Source organism: Natator depressus, chromosome 22 (assembly GCF_965152275.1).
Source record: "Natator depressus isolate rNatDep1 chromosome 22, rNatDep2.hap1, whole genome shotgun sequence".
NCBI lineage: Eukaryota > Metazoa > Chordata > Testudines > Cheloniidae > Natator > Natator depressus.
In genome coordinates this window covers 12,127,122-12,145,608 of record NC_134255.1, presented here as the reverse complement: position 1 = coordinate 12,145,608, position 18,487 = coordinate 12,127,122, and the positions used below count along the sequence as shown (strand labels likewise).

The following is an 18,487-nucleotide window of genomic DNA, read 5'->3' as shown; positions in this document are numbered from 1 at the left end:
CTTCCCAGGGAGGTTGTGGAATCCCCGTCACTGGAGGTTTTTAAGTACACATGAAACAAACACGTCAGGAATAGTGTAGGTATACGTAATCCTGCTTTAGCACAGCGGGGTACACTAGATGATCTCTTGAGGTCCCTTCCGGCCCTACATTGCTGTTTCTTTGATCACAGGCATCTGAGTGAGAAAGGGGAGTGGGAAAAGCAGTGAGGACTCCTCCATGGTGAAGGCAGGGAGCAGCATTGTCTGCCTTGCTTTGAATCTTTACCTACTGCTGGTTAATCAGGCCAGGAGCTCCACCTCGTTTGTATCTGTTTCATCCCCCCACTTCCTGACACCATCAGCCTCCAGCTGGGGGGGAGATAAAAGAAGGGACTGGAGGAGCTCCCAAAAAATCATTCGGGATGGTCTGCACATTGCAAATCTGAGCATATTCAATGGTTGGATCATTACAGTGCAGAACAAACAATGGATTTAATTGAAACTGGAAGAGGAGTGAAACTAACAGGGGAGCCAAGCCACCTGATACGAGAGGATGAAAATTGCCACCAGAATTATTTTTCAGCAGTGTCTCTTTACTTTACCCAACAATACATTGCTGTCTATTCCTTCCCTTACAGATTGTCCGTGCACACAAATTGTACTGCTTTAACTCTACGGATAGAGCTAACCTCATGCAATCCCACCTAGTGTGGATACAGTAATGCCGGAATAAAGATTCTATTCCATATGGGAAGGGAAATATGATGTACTGGTACAAGACACTTTTTATACTGGTATAACTGTTTCTACACTAGGGGTTGTACCAGTAGAAATATATTGATTTTTTTTAAAACTCACCTCCCTTGCCAATATAGTTACACCGGTACCAAATCTGTGTGTAGACCAGGCCTGACATTAGAATTGAATCTTGTAAAGACCACAGTCTGGGATTGATCTTCAACACGTCATCTGGCAACCGGGGACTGTTAAAACCATTGTTACTAGTAATATATGCAAATGATCCTATTTCGATTGTTATGTCTTCCTTCCCGGTTCCCTTTGTCTTTATTCATCGGTGATGAATTGTCTAAATCCTGGGTTAGAGCTAGATGTAGGGAGGAATCCTCTGTCCTTCATTATGCATGAGGTTGAATTAGATGGTCAAAATGATCTGGGATTTAAAAAAATCAATGAATCTTTGGGTTGTTTGTTTGTACAATGGGGCCAGTTTGGGTCGATAGGCACCACTGAAATAGAACGAAGTAATACTTCATAATAACCTGCAGCTTCCATTAACTTCAGCGGGAGCTGCAACTGCTTAGCACCTCTGAAAGAGCAGATCCCCTGTCTTTACTTTAATAGGCCAAACTATGCTTCTGGGTGCTACCCTTTATGGCTTTTAAAAGGACATCAGAGTCCTTCGTGCAAAGTGATAGATCTGAAAAGAAAATCTGATACCGGCTCCCCCAGTACTGCTGCTGAGATGGAAGATTGTCACTCTCCAGCCTAATCTCCTTTCCTCTCCTTCACAGGCAGCTGAACTGGGAATGGTGTCCGCCTATTACACATATATCTTCACGAATCTGGTAAGACTGTTTCCTCAGCTCCTCTCCCCGGCATGTAGTGTCATGTTAATGGCAGCACCCCTGCTCTGTCTTGGTGGTGTTTGGTGGAACCACAAGCTCAGGGGGGTGGAGGAGGATTTATAAAGCTGGGGAGGGGTGCTGGGGAGATCTAAACCAAGACCTTGCTCTGACATGTGTGCAGTGAAAAAGGCTTAATCCGCCAATGGCACCGATTCTGTAGAACAGGAAACAGGCCCAGTCAGTCCATAGACACAAACACTAAGGGGGCTCTCATACTCCATACACTGAGACGTACGGTTCTTTAGAACCAGTAACAGAGACACCTGATTTCCTGATGGGGAAAGCTGGGCTCTAACCACAAGACCATCCCTCCTCCCCTGAATGAGCTGGGATAAAGAGGTGTTAGGGGTCGTTAAAAGCATCATTTACAGCTTAGGCCCTACTTGAAGGACCTGATCCAAAGCCTTAGAAGATAATGGGAGTCTTTGCACTAATTTCAATGGGCTTTGGATGAGACTCTAAGCAACTGATCCTGCAACACCTACTTAACCAGTGTGACTACTTGCATGAACAAGGACTTCTTGTGTGAGTAAAGGCTGCAGGCTTTAAATGCAGTCACAGGCTTTGGTAGCGTAAACCCAGAGCTGAAAGTTAAACCATCCCTTAAAGAAACTTTCCATTGGCCCATCCGCGATTCTCAAGGATGGAAATTAAATTCTAAAAAAAAGATGGCAAATCGAAAAAAAAAACAAACCAAACCAACCGTGTTTTCCTGAGGCGGAAATACTCTGTAACAAATATGGGTTGGATTCTTAACTGGTGGAAGTCAGCCCAGAGCCGTATCACCACCCCGGTTCACGCCACCTGAAGATCTAGCTTGGGCGAAAGGGGAGCAGGCTGTTGCAGTAGCCAGAGAGAGGGCTGCAGAGTTGCACACAGAGAGGGATATCAGACATATGTCTGTGTGTTACAGGGGGGAGTGACTGTGTGCATTATGAGGAGAGGGAGATGGAGTGCATGTGTGAGACAAGGAGAAGGGAATTGTGTGAATGCAACAGGTGGAGAGGGTATATTTTGTAACGTGGCTGATTGGATTTAGCTTTACAGCTCCTGTTATCACTAATGGACATCATGTGGCTAGATTCCCATGCACTGTGCTAAACAAGAGGCAGTGGGTTTAAGTAAATGCCGGGGGTAAGCCAGGCTAAAATGCCCTACCCTCTAGCTGGTCTTGAAAACAAGCTGCCAAGCAGCGTGGGGGATAGCTCAGATGAGCCCAGACACCTGTCAAGTAGGGATGATTTAGGGATAATGAAATCTATCCTACCTTGATACAGGGGGATGGACCAGATGATTAACTGGAGGTGCCTTCCAGCCCATATGATTCTCTGATTCTATAATTTCTATGAATATTTATGCCTGGGTGCATGAGTGCCAGGAAAGTCGAGAGCTGAAGCGTGCTGTGTGTCTATGTATTTGGGTGGGAGACAGACGGAAGCAGATGGAGCCAAGAGTGTAGGAAGGGTGATCCAAACGTAGGAGAGGGAGAATGAAACGGATGGGTGACAACACTGAGAACAAGGGGGGAGTGGTGTGAAGAGCTGGAGTGTGAAAGGAGGTGTCAGAAAGAGAAAAATTCCACACACAGTCTCCCTCCCTGCGCTAATATAATTCCAGTTCATTCTCAGAGTCCACTCCATCGTTCCTAACCTTAGTCAATACTGTTCCACGGTGGACTAGTCCATTTGGTCCTAGTCCTAATTAATCCAATATAAATGACTGGCAACTGGGTGAGTAGTAAAGAAGCCATACTAGAGCTCAGCTGGTAACATAAATCTTGAGTGCAGAGCCCAAGCTGCTAGGATCCTCAAATGTCAGGTTACTTTATATTCAGGTGGTGGTGGTTCCATATTGTGATTTCTAGTCCAAGGGTTCCTCCTTCCAGTGAGCATTCTTTTATGTACCATCACACCTAGATGACTCGAAGAAGATCAGAGCCATATTGTGCTAGGTGCTGTACATACACGCAGTGAGAGATAGTCCCGGCTCCTGACTGTTCCCCTTAGTTCCTAATCCAAACAAGCAGATGTAATTGTGTCCCTGTTCCAAGAATTACCATTCCTATTGGTCTCCAATCCCAACGATGGGTGTTTTTAATTGTTTCTCAGACCCAACAACTATCAGTCCCCCAACCCCAGTTGGTTCTTAGGCCTGATGGGCACCAGGCTCAGTTAGTTCCCAGTGCTCTTGAGCATCAGTATGGCTGGCTCTTAATCCCAGTCAGTATCATTTGGTTCCTGGTCCCTACTGACCACCATTGTATTTTGCTTCCGATGCCAACTGGTATCAGCACATCTGATTCCCAAGATCTGGGATTATAACTTAGTGTGTTATCAGTACTGAGTATAAAGTACCAGCTCTGTAAGAGGGGGGCCCTCTGCTTCTCCTATAGCTCCATCTAATGGGTAAGGAGCAGGAGGTGTTGTGAGACAATCATCAGTCTAGATATGATTGCCAGGCAGAGGAGGCTCTGTTGGGCTGCTGCTGTATCAAGGCTGAGAGCTGCCTGAGGCTCAAGACCCCACCAAAAATGGGGTTGGATTGTGTGTGCAGGTGTCATCCCTGTGTGGTCTGTCATTCCAAGTAACCTGTGTCCCAGGAAGCCAGGGGATGGCGAATGTGAAAAAGAACGACCCACTTGTGTTCCAATCACAGAACGGCCAAGAGGCTCATCCCGTTGCCACAAGTTGGCCTGGATGTTAAATCTAGTTGGACTGTGGGTTGTCTGTCAATCCTACAGACTGCCAGGATGGAGCGAATCAGCCCTACTGTGCCCTCACTGCAGGAGGGTAACAAGCTGATTAATTCTTAATCCCAGCAAATCCAGTTGGTTTCAGAGGACTGAGTTCCAGAGTTAGTTCTTGGTTGTAGGGAACCCAAGCCAGAATGAAGACGACCAGGGAAACCCCCCACCCAGCTCAGCTGATTCCATTGATTCCCCATTCTCATGAGTTAACTCTTCAGGCCATTGTGAAATCTACTGAATTATAGACTGTCTGGTTCCAAAAGCTAATACTGTTCCAATGCTGTACTGAGGGATTCAAATTTCCTAGTAGATCTAGTTCTCCCACAACTAATATGCAACCTGATTAAACATAAACTCATCCTCACCGTTTCTAACAGAGGCTGTGTTGCCAAATAGTTAGAGCACAAGCCTGGGTTTCTATTCCTAGCTCTTTCAGTGACTTTGTGTGTGATCTTGGGCACGTCTCTTCAACAGCTCTGTGCCTCAGTTTCTCCATCTGTAAATGGGGAGAATAATTCCTGCCTCACAGGGTGTGTTGTGAGGCTTAATTTATTAGCGTTCTTAAAGCACCCCGAGGTTCCCTGAGAGAAAGTGCAATATAGTATTACCAGAGCTATTGTTATGGAAGTCTACACCCCAAAATTGTGTGTGTTAAGCAGTTCTGGATGTGATCCCTGCTGTGTGCAATGGGCCATGGAAACATTCAGTAGAGATGGGCCTAAATCAAACCCCGCATATCATCCCCACCCAGTGTATCTGTCTCATTCACCTATCACATCCTGTGACCTAGAATCATAGAATATCAGGGTTGGAAGGGACCTCAGGAGGTCATCTAGGCCAACCCCGTGCTCAAAGCAGGACCAACCCCAACTAAATCATGTAGCTCTCTCGGGACGAGATTGTTGACTTTGTTACTTGTCTCCTAGCACAATTGGGACCTGATGCTTGACTGGGGCTTGTAGATGTTACCATGATACAAATAATAAATGATCTGTGTCCGTACAGTGCCTAGCACAATGGGGTCCTGGTCTGTGACTGGAACTCCTGTGGGCTACCACAATACAAAAAATGAAGAACACCTCTGAATTTGCATGAGGGGCAGTTCAGGTTTTGACTCTTGATCTGGTTCTGAAGTTTGCAACTGAAGTCAGTTTCTCTAACCCAGTTTAGAGCGATAGGTTAGAAAGAAGAGAATCCTAGAGCCATGTTTGAGATCAATGAAGAAGAGTATGTATTTACTCCAGTTTATTTTTCCACTTTGTTAAAAAGACCAGCTCTCCATAGAGTTGACTGGATTTTTGACAGGGATCATTAAGAAGAAGGGTGATGCTGGGCGAAACCTGGGCAGATGGAAGAGATATTTAAGGAAATCAGTAATATTTAAATGGGAATGAGAGATGGAAGCGAGCAATTTAAACTAATAAATCCGGAGGGATTATCAAGCCGCTAATGAACCCACTGAGGTTTTGCAATCACTGCCTAATAGAAAAGATAAAATCACTGTGAACTGCTCTCTGGGAGAGCAGGCGGAAAGATGGTTTAAATGGAGGAAGAACCTGCCAAACAAGGGACTGACAGTACATGTAGTTAAAGGCATGGATATGAAACTAATGGGAGCTGGAGAAAATAGTCGGACGTAAGAGAAAGGACGGGGGGGTTGGAGTCCGAGTTAAACACAGGTAGGAGGAACTGGAGGGTGTATCTCCGGGCATTAAGCTCATTACAACCATTACAACAAGAGCTTCCTGAACAATGGGCAGTTACACACCTCTATATTATTTCTTTTCTCCTATGGGGCACTGGATGGAGGCAGGTTGCTGGGACTTGACGGCTTTTACACAGAGCGGCTCGAGTGGGGAGGTTGGCTGCTACATATAATGATCAGTGATTCACAGAGCTTAAAGTCTACTAATTAGTCAATTCAGCAGGGAGGAAGCTTGGTATGTGAAAGCAGATGCCAACCTCCGGCAGAGGAATCTCCCAGCCCTTTGTGCATTTACATATAGGCTGAGGGCTGAATGCAAGGGCTCTGAAGTGAATACCTATAGAATAACTTATGGGTAGCTGTGAATTCATTATTGGCTTTCTCTAGTAAACCACGGGGCAAACATCATCTTTGTCATCGTGAGGAGTTTGGCCGCATTTTCCCCACGCTCGGCCAGGAATCAGAATAAATCTAATGAAAGAGAGTTTATGTGTAGCACTTTTCATCCATAGATCTCCAAGGAGGGTATTGTCATCCCTGCTTTCCAGATGGGGAAACTGAGGCACAGTGAGGGGAAATGAGATACCCAAGGCCCTACAGCAGCTCAGTGATAGTGCCGGGAATGGAACCTAGGTCTCTCTTGATTCCTGGTCCCATTCCTGTCTTTTTGAACCACACTCTGTCCCCCACCCCAGCCTGGGGGGAAATTTTAAATTGTCTGTGGCTACCTTCTCAAGGGGGAGGAGGGTGGCCTTAAAAATACTCATCTGGGCTGGCCCATGAACATTAAGACTCTCAGGAAGCATTCTTTTTTGTAAGTAGAAGTCCTCTCCAGTAGCCTTGTCCAGATTGTCCCCTCTCCTCACTAGCTCATGAGGTGTTATATACTGCTAGGTTTTTCACCATCCACCCAGAGGTGGCTGCATTTCAGTGGTGCTCTGTGCTTATGTACAAATTTGCCAAGCACTTTGTTTTCTTCCGGGATGAAAAGTGACCGTGTAAATGTAAAAAAGAGAAAAAACAGGGAGTAGAGCCAAAGCCCGGTGCTGGAGCCTATGGCAGCTTCCCATACTTACAAACAACACCCGCACCCACACACACTCCCACGCTTCTGAAAGATACAGGGCTAGCCTGTGCATTTAGGCACATCTCTAAGAGGGTGTGTAATCTACATTGTCCTGGGAGAAAGAAAAGGAGTACTTGTGGCACCTTAGAGACTAACCAATTTATTTGAGCATGAGCTTTCGTGAGCATCCGATGAAGTGAGCTGTAGCTCACGAAAGCTTATGCTCAAATAAATTGGTTAGTCTCTAAGGTGCCACAAGTCCTCCTTTTCTTTTTGCGAATACAGACTAACACGGCTGTTACTCTGAAATTGTCCTGGGAGTGGTCCCAACAGCAACGGCATCTCAGACACACAAACACACACGCCCCCTTTGTCTTCCTTCTTGTAGCTAGTGGTGCCGACGCCATTCTCTTACCTGGTTGCGCTGGTGGGCTGGGGATAAAATTCCACTCCTTCCCCCCATCACTCCCCACCTATGTGTTCCAGGAGCAGAAAGTAAGCAGGCACATAGCACCTATTTATCTGTGTGCATCCAGACCCACATAGCTCTTGCAGGGGCAAATAGGGGAGGGAGGCCTTACTCCTTCCTGAGTGCTTATGTGGATATGCTGGCCAAGTCCCAGTCTAGTCCATAGCGACTAAAACTCCTAATTGAAAAAATTTCTTTGGCAGAGAAACTTGATAACCATTTGGGGGGGAGGAAATGTAGACATGGTGGCATTTGATTTATAATAATAATAAGGACGATGCATAGCATTGCAGATAAGCTACCATGAATTGCAAGGAAATAATTGCATGTCCTAGCCCTAGAAATATTTGAAACCACCAGAGCAGATCACGAGAGGCTTTGGATGTCTCCAAAACCCTGTGATGGAATTAATTCTTTGTAGCTCATTAATTCCATATAGCTTGTTGTTGTTGTTTTGCCCTTTATTTATTATATATATATATATATATATATATATATATATATATATATATATATATGGACCCGAGGCTGGATTTAAATTTCAAAACATTTATCAGGGCGATTAGATGGAAATAATTGAAACTATTAAAATTACTAGTACAAGAGGGAAGGTATAAAGGAATTTTAGCAGTGCCTGGAGTCAGACAGTATATTCTTTGTATGTTGTTTTGTTCTCTGACAGTATTGTGTCCTGTTGCTGTGCCCTGATAACTGCTGCTTTGTTCCATTGTCAGAGCTGGCGTAAATCTGTGGGGGTTTTTTCAGTGAAGGGAAAAGATTCTTCTATTTAAAGGGTGAGATTGTCAAAGCTGCCTAATTGGTTTGGATGCCCAGTTAGAAACAAATGGGAATCTAGTGTCTAAATCCCGTAGACAACTTCAAAAAATTTCAGCTTCAGTTTGTAAATCACTTTACCTCCACTTATGTTTATCTCATGCCTGCCTCCTGAAGGCTCATAAAGTGGTATGGTGAATTAGGGTACTGGACTGGGAGTGAAGAGATTAGATTTTTATTCCTGGATGTGCCACTGACCTGTTATGTGACTTTGGGCAAGTTATTTCACCTCTCACTGCCTCTGTTTCCCCTCCCATTCTTTGTCTGTCATGTCTATTTAGGCTGTTAACTCCTTGGGGTGAGGACTGAATCTTACTATGCATTTGTCCGGTGCCTTTCATGACGGGGCCCTGATCTTGGTTGGGGCAACTTAGCTCTGCTGTGATACAAATAATAAAAAAGTTGATGGGCCTGAACCAAATTGATATAAACATCCTTCCAAATTTGAATTTTGCAGAGGCAATCTCTAATTCGTGTATTTGGGTGGAGTTCGTTCTGGTGCCAAGGGTCCAGACAAGGCCCTTTATACCATTTAAACTTAAACCATTGGGTCGGCACTCTGCCCTGGGGTGAATTTCACCCATTGGGATTAAGAATGACAACTCAGTTAAAATGCAAGTGGCCCAAAGCATCATTTAGAATGCAGAGGAACTTGAGGCTTGCCATCTCCAATCACATCATTGGTGCCTCCAATCCAGTCTCCAAGGAGAGTGTAAGAAAGCTTCTTGTGGACAATTATAGAAGAGTCAGCCCATGGAGTAAGCTCTCTGTACCCCTTACTGGTGCAATAAATCTGATCTTAACTTTGTTGAGGTTTGAAAAGTTTTTAACTTGTTTTCCCAAATTTGTTTAATTTGGCAGTGGCCTCACAACACCCCATTCCGAGTCCAAAGAAGAAATGTCGGGGTGCCATCAGAGTGCGACACTTCTCTCCAGACTTGGGGTCTGATGGAAAGATCCTGGTTGGGAATTTCCAGGCTGACTCAGAGATTTAGACACAACTCCCATTCATTTTAATGGGGAGGGTGTCTAAATCCCTTAATGACTTTGAAAAACCTCAGTCCCCCTTCTCCTATTTCAAGTCCCAATTCTACAGACACAAAAGGACCTAATTAATCTGGGTGCGACTCCATTAAATTCAGTGGAGTTGCACCAGGGACTTGCTTTTGGTCTCAGGGGGTCTGGAGTGTTTGGATGAACTTGGGAGAAGGATTGGAAGTTTTGGATGCTGTTCTGCTTAGAAATTCTGGAACTTTTGAGATCCACCTGTCAATAAAGGTGATGACCCCAAGAAACCCTACTTTTGAAGGTCATTAAGACTACAACTCTCAGAATGCTCAATTGACCCAATATGTCTGAATGAACCCACAGGGGAAAAAGCGAAAATTCATCATTCAAATGACTTTCTTCTGCCGGTGAAATTGATTTTTTACTTGTGGTTTATTGTACCATTATTGTCTTGGTCAATATATTGTAAGCGAACTGAGCCATTCAAAAAAGCCGTAACGCATTTAGCATAATCCTGTACGCTTTAGTGACCAAATAAATATGTTTTTAGAGCAACTTAGAAATTATTAACAGGCTCAGCAGTTCAGCATTTATGGACCCTGAAGGCAACAAAATCCACAGAGGGGAGAGCATCAAATTCCAAAGGCAGGTCTTCTCCTGGTGTTATACCTAACAGAGGAGAGGACTAACATGCTTTCATTGGAAAGGGTGCACCAGGTTTAGGAGGGACTGACTATCTTAAGGGACAAAGCTGTGCAATATTCAAGTGTCCCATTCAGAAAATCAACCCGCAGCCACACACAAAAGGCTGGTGTAATTACATTGGTGTCTGGTGTGTCCATTTGTTCATTTTCATAGATTGTGGAGTGAGGGTGTAGTGGGGCATCTGCCCCACTCCATGAGAAAAAGGGCTGGAACAGTCTAGAGAGGCTGCGCAGATCGGCAACCAATCAGCAAGGGCCTGTGGGGAGCCAATCAGGGCCAGGCTGAGCCCTATATAAAGGCTGCAGCAGAGAGCAGTCTCTCCCTGACTAGTAAGGAAGGAAGGAGGACTGGCTCCTGAGTTAAGGAGGTAGCACCTTGGACAGAGCAGTGCTGGGCAGGCTGAGGAGAGCAGAGGAGAGCTTTGGCCCATTCATTACCTGCCAAGCGGCAGCCCCTGCTAAAAACGGTCAAGAAGGTACAAGGGCTAAAGGGGAAGTGGCCCAGGGAAGATAGGCAGACAAGGGGAGAGAAGGAAGGCAGAGAGAGGCTGCCGCAAGAGGGTCTCTGGGTCAGGACCCAGAGTAGCAAGCAGGCCTGGGTTCTCTCCCCCGCGCCCTTATACTGCACCTGGCTGCGGAGGAGTGTGGCCGATACAGACTGCAACTTGCCCCTGAGGTGAGGGGCTAGACTTTGGGTTGTGGTTGGCCACTGAGCCAGGGGCAAGCCGAAGGATTGCTGTTACCCCCGCCCCCAGAAGGGGGTGAGAATGGAGTAGTGGGCACTGCTGGAGGGCAGTGTCCTGAAGAGGACACTGTGGTCCAGAGAGCGACACGTGTCATAGATTCATAGATATTTAGGTCAGAAGGGACCATTATGATCATCTAGTCTGAACCTCCTGCACAACGCAGGCCACAGAATTTCACCCACCACTCCTGCAAAAAACCTCACACCTATATCTGTGCTATTGAAGTCCTCAAATCATAGTTTAAAGACTTCAAGGAGCAGAGAATCCTCCAGCAAGTGACCCGTGCCCCATGCTACAGAGGAAGGCGAAAAACCTCCAGGGCCTCTTCCAATCTGCCCTGGAGGGAAATTCCTTCCCGACCCCAAATATGGCGATCAGCTAAACCCTGTGCATATGGGCAAGATTCATCAGCCAGATACTACAGAAAATTCTTTCCTGGGTAACTCAGATCCCACCCCATCTAATATCCCATCTCAGGCCATTGGGTGTCCCGGTGGTCAAGACAAACAGCAGAGCAGACAACGGGTGAGACACCACCCGCAGAGGACGCTCCAGAGCTGGACAGAGCTAATTCCTGGAGCAACCAGCAGGAGGCACCACGGTGGTGAGCACACCCTGCTACAGAGGGGCATAGAATCACAGAAACATAGGACCTCAAGAAGTAATCAAGTCCATCCCCTTGCACTAAAATGGGAATACTAATAATGGAAATTTCCCCACTTCATTAACTTCAGCTGGTGTAAATCATCACTGAAGTCAATAGAGGTATTCCAGTTTACACTAGCTGAGGATCTGGCCCTATGTTGGTAAAGTACCTTCAGATCCTTGCATAAAAACTGCTATGTAACTTCAAAGTATAAATTGTTAGACCAAATCCCGAGGTCCTTACTCGGCTTTTACTTGGGCAAAACTGCTATTGAGATCAATTGGAGTTTTGCCTCAGTGAAGATGGAGTAAGGAATTCAGGATCTGAGCCATTATTAAATACCCTTCCAGCCCCCACTCCTTCCCCCACATACACAAACAGAAAGACAAAAAGAAAGAGGTGAATATGTTCTGGCCCCACAGGGCCGATCCCCAGCTGGAGGAAATCAGCCTAGCTCCACTGAAGTCAATGAGCCAGATCCCCCGCTGGGGTAGATCAGAGTGATTCCATTGAAGGCACTGGAATTTGGCTAATTTATGCCTTCTGGGAATTGTCCCATAATTAGGGCCCTACGAAATTCATGGTCCATTTTGGTCAATTTCACAGTCATAGGATTTTAAAAACAGTAAATTTCATGATTTCAGCTATTTAAATCTGAAATGTCATGGTGTTATAATTGTAGGGCTCTGACCCCAAAAGGAGTGGGGGGGTCACAAGGTTATTGTAGGGGGGGTTGCGGTACGGCTACCCTTACTTCTGCGCTGCTGCTGGCGGGGGTGCTGCCTTCAGAGCTGGGCAGCGGGGGAGCGGCGGCTGCTGGCTGAGAGCCCAGCGCCGAAGGCAGAGCCAGTGCCATCAGCAGCGCGGAAGTCAGGGTGGCCTGGTCTGGTGTTGCCACCCTGACCTCTGCGCTGCTGCCTGCAGAGCTGGGCCCTCAGTCAGCAGCCGCCGCTCTCCGGCCACCCAGCTCCACAGGCAGCAGCGCAGAAATAAGGGTGGCAATACCGTGATCCCCCTAAAATAACCTTGTGACCTCCCCTGCAACTCCCTTTTGGGTCAGGACCCCCAGTTTGAGAAACGCTGGTCTCCCCCTTGAAATCTGTATAGTGTAGGGTAAAAGCACACAAAAGAGCAGATTTCACCGGCAGGCGGGGGTGGAGGGGGAGACCAGATTTCACGGTCTGTGACACGGTTTTTCATGGCCGTGAACTTGGTAAGGCTCTACCCATAATCTAATCTTAGACCCTGGCAGCAGCAGCAGCATTTGAGGACCATTTGGAGGCTACCAATCCAATGAAGCCCTTGCAGTAATCAGTAGGGGAAGACACACGCGTGTGTCAAGGTCTCCATGTCACTGCAATCAAAAAGAGCAAACCCTGGCAATTCTTCCCAGGGCGAGAGGCGACCCTGTTACTTTGCTTCCCCAGGTGACCTGGTTTGTTAAAAACATGGTAAGAATTTCGTAAAGGAGCGAGATTCTGTGCGCACAAAGGGGACGCAGAACAATATTGCCAGCCAAATTGATAGACGTGGAAGGCACTCAATAGCTGACACACACAAACTAACAATAGCAAACTGTCCTTCCCAGCGTTAAGAGATAAACAATTACCAGAAGCCAATCACTGATGTGAGATCAGCAGTGTGACAATGCAGATAAATCCCAAGGCTTCTGAGCCTTGAGTTTAAAATATGTGTACCTATCGTTGGGTTATTATAATAGCAATAATACTCTTGCCTAATGCCTTTCAACCAAGACTCTTGAACCTCTTTGTAAATATTAATTAAGTCTCTCAACTCACCTGTGAGCTAGGTGAGTATTGGGCAAATTGGGCAACAGAGAGAGTAGAGGTGATTTGATCAAGGTCGCGCAGCCCAGGCTGGGAACAGAATCCAGGTGTCCTGACTCCTGGTCCAACCACCTAAGCGCTGCTCACTGCTCCCTCTCACTGTTCATGATAACCCATTGCACATGGAACTTGTGGTAAGGAGGGAATGCATAACTTAGACAGGAATTGGTCAAAGAAAAATCCCAAGACCGTGATCAATCTTGATCAGTGTTACACTGAGGCAGTGTGTGTAGTGGCTAGAGAAGACCTGAAATTGACTCTCTTGCTCCATCCTTGGCTCTGCCATTGGGAACGTGCACGAGTCATTTAGGGCCAGAACCCCAAAGATAGTTAGGCTCCTACCTTCCGTTGATTTCTAAGGAAGGTAGGAGCCTAAATTCCTTTGAGTCTCTGGACATTAGGCTCCGATTCAGTAAAGCATTTACCCACGTGTTTAAGTCTCATTGGTGATTTAACAGACCCATTTCCAATCATGTTTGGGGTGAAGCAAAGATTTGCCTTGCTCCTAACCTTTTTTGTTTAGTCTTCACTGCGATGCTAAAGGAAGCCCTCCATGGTTCTTCAAACAGCATCTTTCTATGCTTTCGCACTGTCTAGTTCTTTAATCTCTCTAAACTGCATGCGAATAGCAAGGTGATTGAAGTATTGATCCAGGAACTGCTCTACACCCATGACTGTGCCTTGTGGCACACTCTGAAACAGCACTACAAGATCTCACAAACCGCTTTGCTATGGCAGCTCGTAACTTTGGCCTTACCATCAGCTGAACAGAAATTGAGGCTATGTATCACCCAGTTCCTCAGCAACTTTACAAAGATCCAGCAATACACTCAGAAGGTACCGTGTTCAAAGCCGTCAAACTGTTCACTTACCTTGGCAGCATGTTAAAGAATGAAGCGACAAACAGTCACAAAGTGGATGTGTGAATTCAGAAAGCCAGCACCGCACATGATCTGGAAGCAACACGGACAAAAATCCAAGTGTACAATCTACAGACAAAAATCCAAGTGTATAATGCTGTTGTCCTCACAACATTGCTCTCTGGGTGTGAAAGATGGACCATTTATCAATGGCACGTTAAAAAGCTTGACAGTTTCCATTAGAGACGCCTATGACAACTGCTGGGTATCAAATGGAAGGACCGGGTGTCCAACATAGAAGTCTTAGCAAAAGCTGGTTCGGTTGGAATGGCAGCTCAGTTGATTTGTGTCCAACTGAGAGGGACGGGTAATGTCATTCATATGCCTGAGACTCATCTAGAAAAACAAATTCTATATTCAAAATTAAGCTCTGGCAACTGTAAGCATGGAGGGCAGATGGAACCTTTCAGAGATGCTCTGAAACAAAATCTGCGCAAGAAAAATATTTCTGAGTCAACCTTTGAGTCTGATCATATTGCATGGCACCATGCCATAAGGGTGGGTGTCCATGACTTTAAGAACCCGTTGGGCAGCTGGCAGCAGAGTGCCACGCATAGAAACAAAGTGCAGTTCACTTAAATCAAGCAGGGAAATGGCTCTGTGGTCAGCGCAGTAAATATTGTTCTTCCCAAATTGCTCTCTGGAGCCATGCGAAGACCCATTAGTACAAGCTGTGATTGTCAACGGGGTCCTTGGAATTGGAGTGACTAGTGTTATGAATTGAGCCTCATTGATTTCAATGGGATTTAAGTATTTGTTTGTGTGGTCTCCTGGTGAGTGTGTGTTAGAGTTCCCCCTCTTTGCCGTGCCGCAGAGGATATGGATTGTTACGCTGCCCAGCTATAGAGCCAGGCTCTTTAGCTTTTGCTTTTAGCTCTGAGGGCCCCCAGTGCAAGCCCTGGCCATCACACTTAAAGCTAAGTCCCTGCTTTAAGAGCATTGCTGAACAGCAATGGATTATGGTCTTAGGCCATATTCCTGCCTCCACTGACTTCAACGGGAGTTTTTCCATTATTTCAATTGAAGCGGGATTGGCTCCTTAGCAACTCTGTGCCTCGATTTCCTCATCTGTAAAGCGGTCATTATTCCACCGCCACCTGGTCGGGGTGAATGCGGAACTTAGTGAATTAACAAAGTGCTTTGAGAGAGACTGCTGAAAGAGACAATGTGAGGGCAGGACATTTCTGCTATTTTATTATCGAAAGAGAATGGACAGACCGAGCAAGTTGGGAGCAGAGTTTTAAATAAGGCTTTCAATCCAAGTAGTACAGCGGCCATGTCCCCAGCATGGGCTGAAAGCAGTGAGGATTGTGGGTGCTTAGCCCCAGTTCAGGTCAGGCCCTTAATCACTGTGTGCGAGTCAGAGACTTGTGTGGAGCAAGATACTGAAACCTGGGGATGGGTTTATCTTCCCACCGACTGGAGAATGTGTTCCGTAAATCTCAAGCTCATAATTCACAGCCACCAAGTTCAAGCTCCCCACGCTGAGAATGTGACTTACAGTGGCCGGCTGTGCTGTTTTTATTAGGCGGCTTCTCCGGATGAGCTAAAGGGTTAGGTTTGAGAATGCAGGCCAAGCACTGCATGAAGAACAGAAACCCAGGCATGACTTCAGTGCTGTCTCCTGTAATAATTCCTGCAGTGCTGTCTCCCAGGGAACCCCTTTCTATTCCATTAGTGAATGGGTGCCTAGCGCTTTGAAAACAGAGTGTGCCATATAATTGCTAAGTGTCATTATTTAACTGTACACGTTTTGTGGGTGAAGCCATGGACTGGAAATCAGGAGACCCGAGTTCTCGTCCCTGACTTGGCTACAGATGCACCGAGCAATTCACTCGTAAGGCCTCAATTTTCAGAAGGTTCCATCCATTTTGGGTGCCCAACTTCAGACATTCCAGGCTTGATTTTCTGACCTCCAGCACCCTTCCCTCTTTCCCAGTCCCATGACGCGAGCGGCCATTGTGGGTGCTCAACACCTTTGAAAGTCTAACCCAAGAAGCCTTGAATCGAGTGCCTAAAAAAAGAGTGGACACTTGACATTTTTGGCCTTGACGTCTCCGTGCTTCGGTTCCCCCCCCCCGAGTAAGATAAGGATAACACCAATACTTAGCCATATCCCAGGGTTGCTTTTGAGGCTCAGTGCAAGAGAGATAGTGTAGCTCTTTGAGATCTTGCAAAGGAAGGTACGATGGAAATGCAAAGTACAGATTTTTTTTTTAAATTTTATTTTATTACTGGGAGAAACCTATCTGTGAAAGGTATCTTGTTTATGTCCTGGTCAGTGTGGGTGCATGAGTAACTTGCATGAGTGTATTTACCTGCCTGTCATTTTGCACCTGCTTGTGGGTTCATCTGGTAGCCAGATGACCAAAGGCGTCTCTTGTATGAGTGCACGTGGTTATGAAAGCGTTGGCGTGTGAGTTCTTGTCCCGAGAGAGGTATGGGGAGTGCAGAGTTTGCTGTGAAGGACAAATGACCTGTCTCTGGCCACGGTGATCAATCAATGAGAGGCAGCGCAGAAAAGGAGGCTGAGAAGGCTGGAATGGCAGGTTTCAGGGCTTGGAGTAGCCCACTAAATAGAATTTACTGACAGGTACGAATTCGTCTCTCAGCAGCTCCTTGCTCTTGGGAGCTATTACATGACATGCAGTCTTCCAACCTGCAAAAGCACAGGCCCTCAGCGCGGACAGGAGAGAACAAAGGCACCAGTGACTAAAAGAGAGGAGGAAAGGGAAGGCAGGGTGCGGCAGCAAACCAGTAACATCCTGTGCGCACCTCAATGATCCTTCCGATTCGCTGCTAAGAAGCAGAGTAGTGCTGGGAGTGAATTGCATCCTCCCCCTTCCCCCCACGACCCCTGGAAAGTGGCTAGCCCATAGCTGCATCCTATGGAGAGGTGGGTTCCAGGTGCAAATTTCTGTTCCAAACTTTCCATGCGGGTTTGGAGTTCTGATCCCGGGCATTGGTTGGGCCTACTCGAAATACAGAACATGATGTATGACGATAGCATAGTATGTAACCTCATAGTATACTGAAACTGTACTGACACAGAGGTGCTAGCCCTGGCCTTCAAATGGTTCAGCAGCAGTCGAGCGGGGATTGGGAAGCCCAAAGAGAGGATGGATGGTCCAGCAGTTAGGGTGCTAGGCTGGGACCTGCAAGACCCAGCTTCAGTTCTGTGCTCTGCCACAAACTTCTTGGGTGGCTGTGGGCAAGTCACTTTGCCTCTCAGTGCCTCAGTTTCCCATATGTGCAGCAAGGATAACAGCATGGCCCTACCTCCCAGGCATTTTGTGAGGATAAATGCAGTAAAGTTTCTGAGGTGCTCAGATATTATTGTAATAGGAGCCATATAAGCACCATAGATAAGAGAAGTGGTTGAGGTGATATCAGGATTAGCTAACCCTGACCTAACTTTGACATTTTCTGTAGTGTAGATGCCTTCTGTAGCGTTATCACCTTTTACCTCTATGTAGCAAGTTGAGGTAGATCTTAAGGGTTGTTGGTGGACGTGGGTTCAAATCCTGGCTCTTCTCCAGACTCCCTACATGACCGTTGGCAAACCATGTAAGCACTCAGTTCTCCACTTCTAAAATGGGGATAATAATTCCCTACCTCTCGTGAGGCTAAATCCAGTCAGGCACCTGAGGTGCTGTGGTGAACGGGGCCATATAAGAACCTAGCCAGCAGCGTCTCTAAGAGCAGCCTCCCCCGTACTCCCATTTGCCTTGCACCGGCGCGCCGAATACAACAGCGCTGAACCGCTCCAGACGCAGCTAGTCATTGAAAATGCACACCTTCCCTTTGGCTGGCGGTAGCTCGAGTGGAGCTGAGCAGTGGGTCTTCAAGCTCTGGAAATCAGCTGGGCAGCACAGGCCTTGAATTGCAAATGAGCTTTTGTTTGGAAAACGTGGCTCTGAAAATGTCAAGCGGCGTCAGTGACCATGTAAGAAAAAAATAACTAAGGGACGGAGGCTGAACGGGCGGCTTCTAAATCAGTCAGGCGCTGTCACCTCTGTGCCCTCCACTGCTCCTCTGGCCTCGCCAAATCCCTTTTATCCCATTTCAAATGAAGCATCTCCTCCAGGGACTGTTTAATCCACATCTCATTCTACAGTCACCTCTCGGTTCATTTATGTGTTTGTGACCTGGGTGCACAGAATTTCCATGA

The 18,487-nt window shown here is 46.5% G+C and overlaps 1 protein-coding gene across 2 annotated transcripts in view; it reads left to right on the top strand.

Annotated features, from left to right (window-relative positions):
- The window catches only part of GRIK4 (glutamate ionotropic receptor kainate type subunit 4), a 297,360-nt gene that overhangs the window by 210,026 nt on the left and 68,847 nt on the right, over positions 1-18,487 (top strand). For both annotated transcript variants that reach the window (XM_074936850.1, XM_074936851.1), the window contains exon 7: positions 1,512-1,565. In XM_074936850.1, coding sequence (XP_074792951.1) covers positions 1,512-1,565 — 54 coding nt within the window. The remainder of the gene's footprint in view (positions 1-1,511; positions 1,566-18,487) is intronic.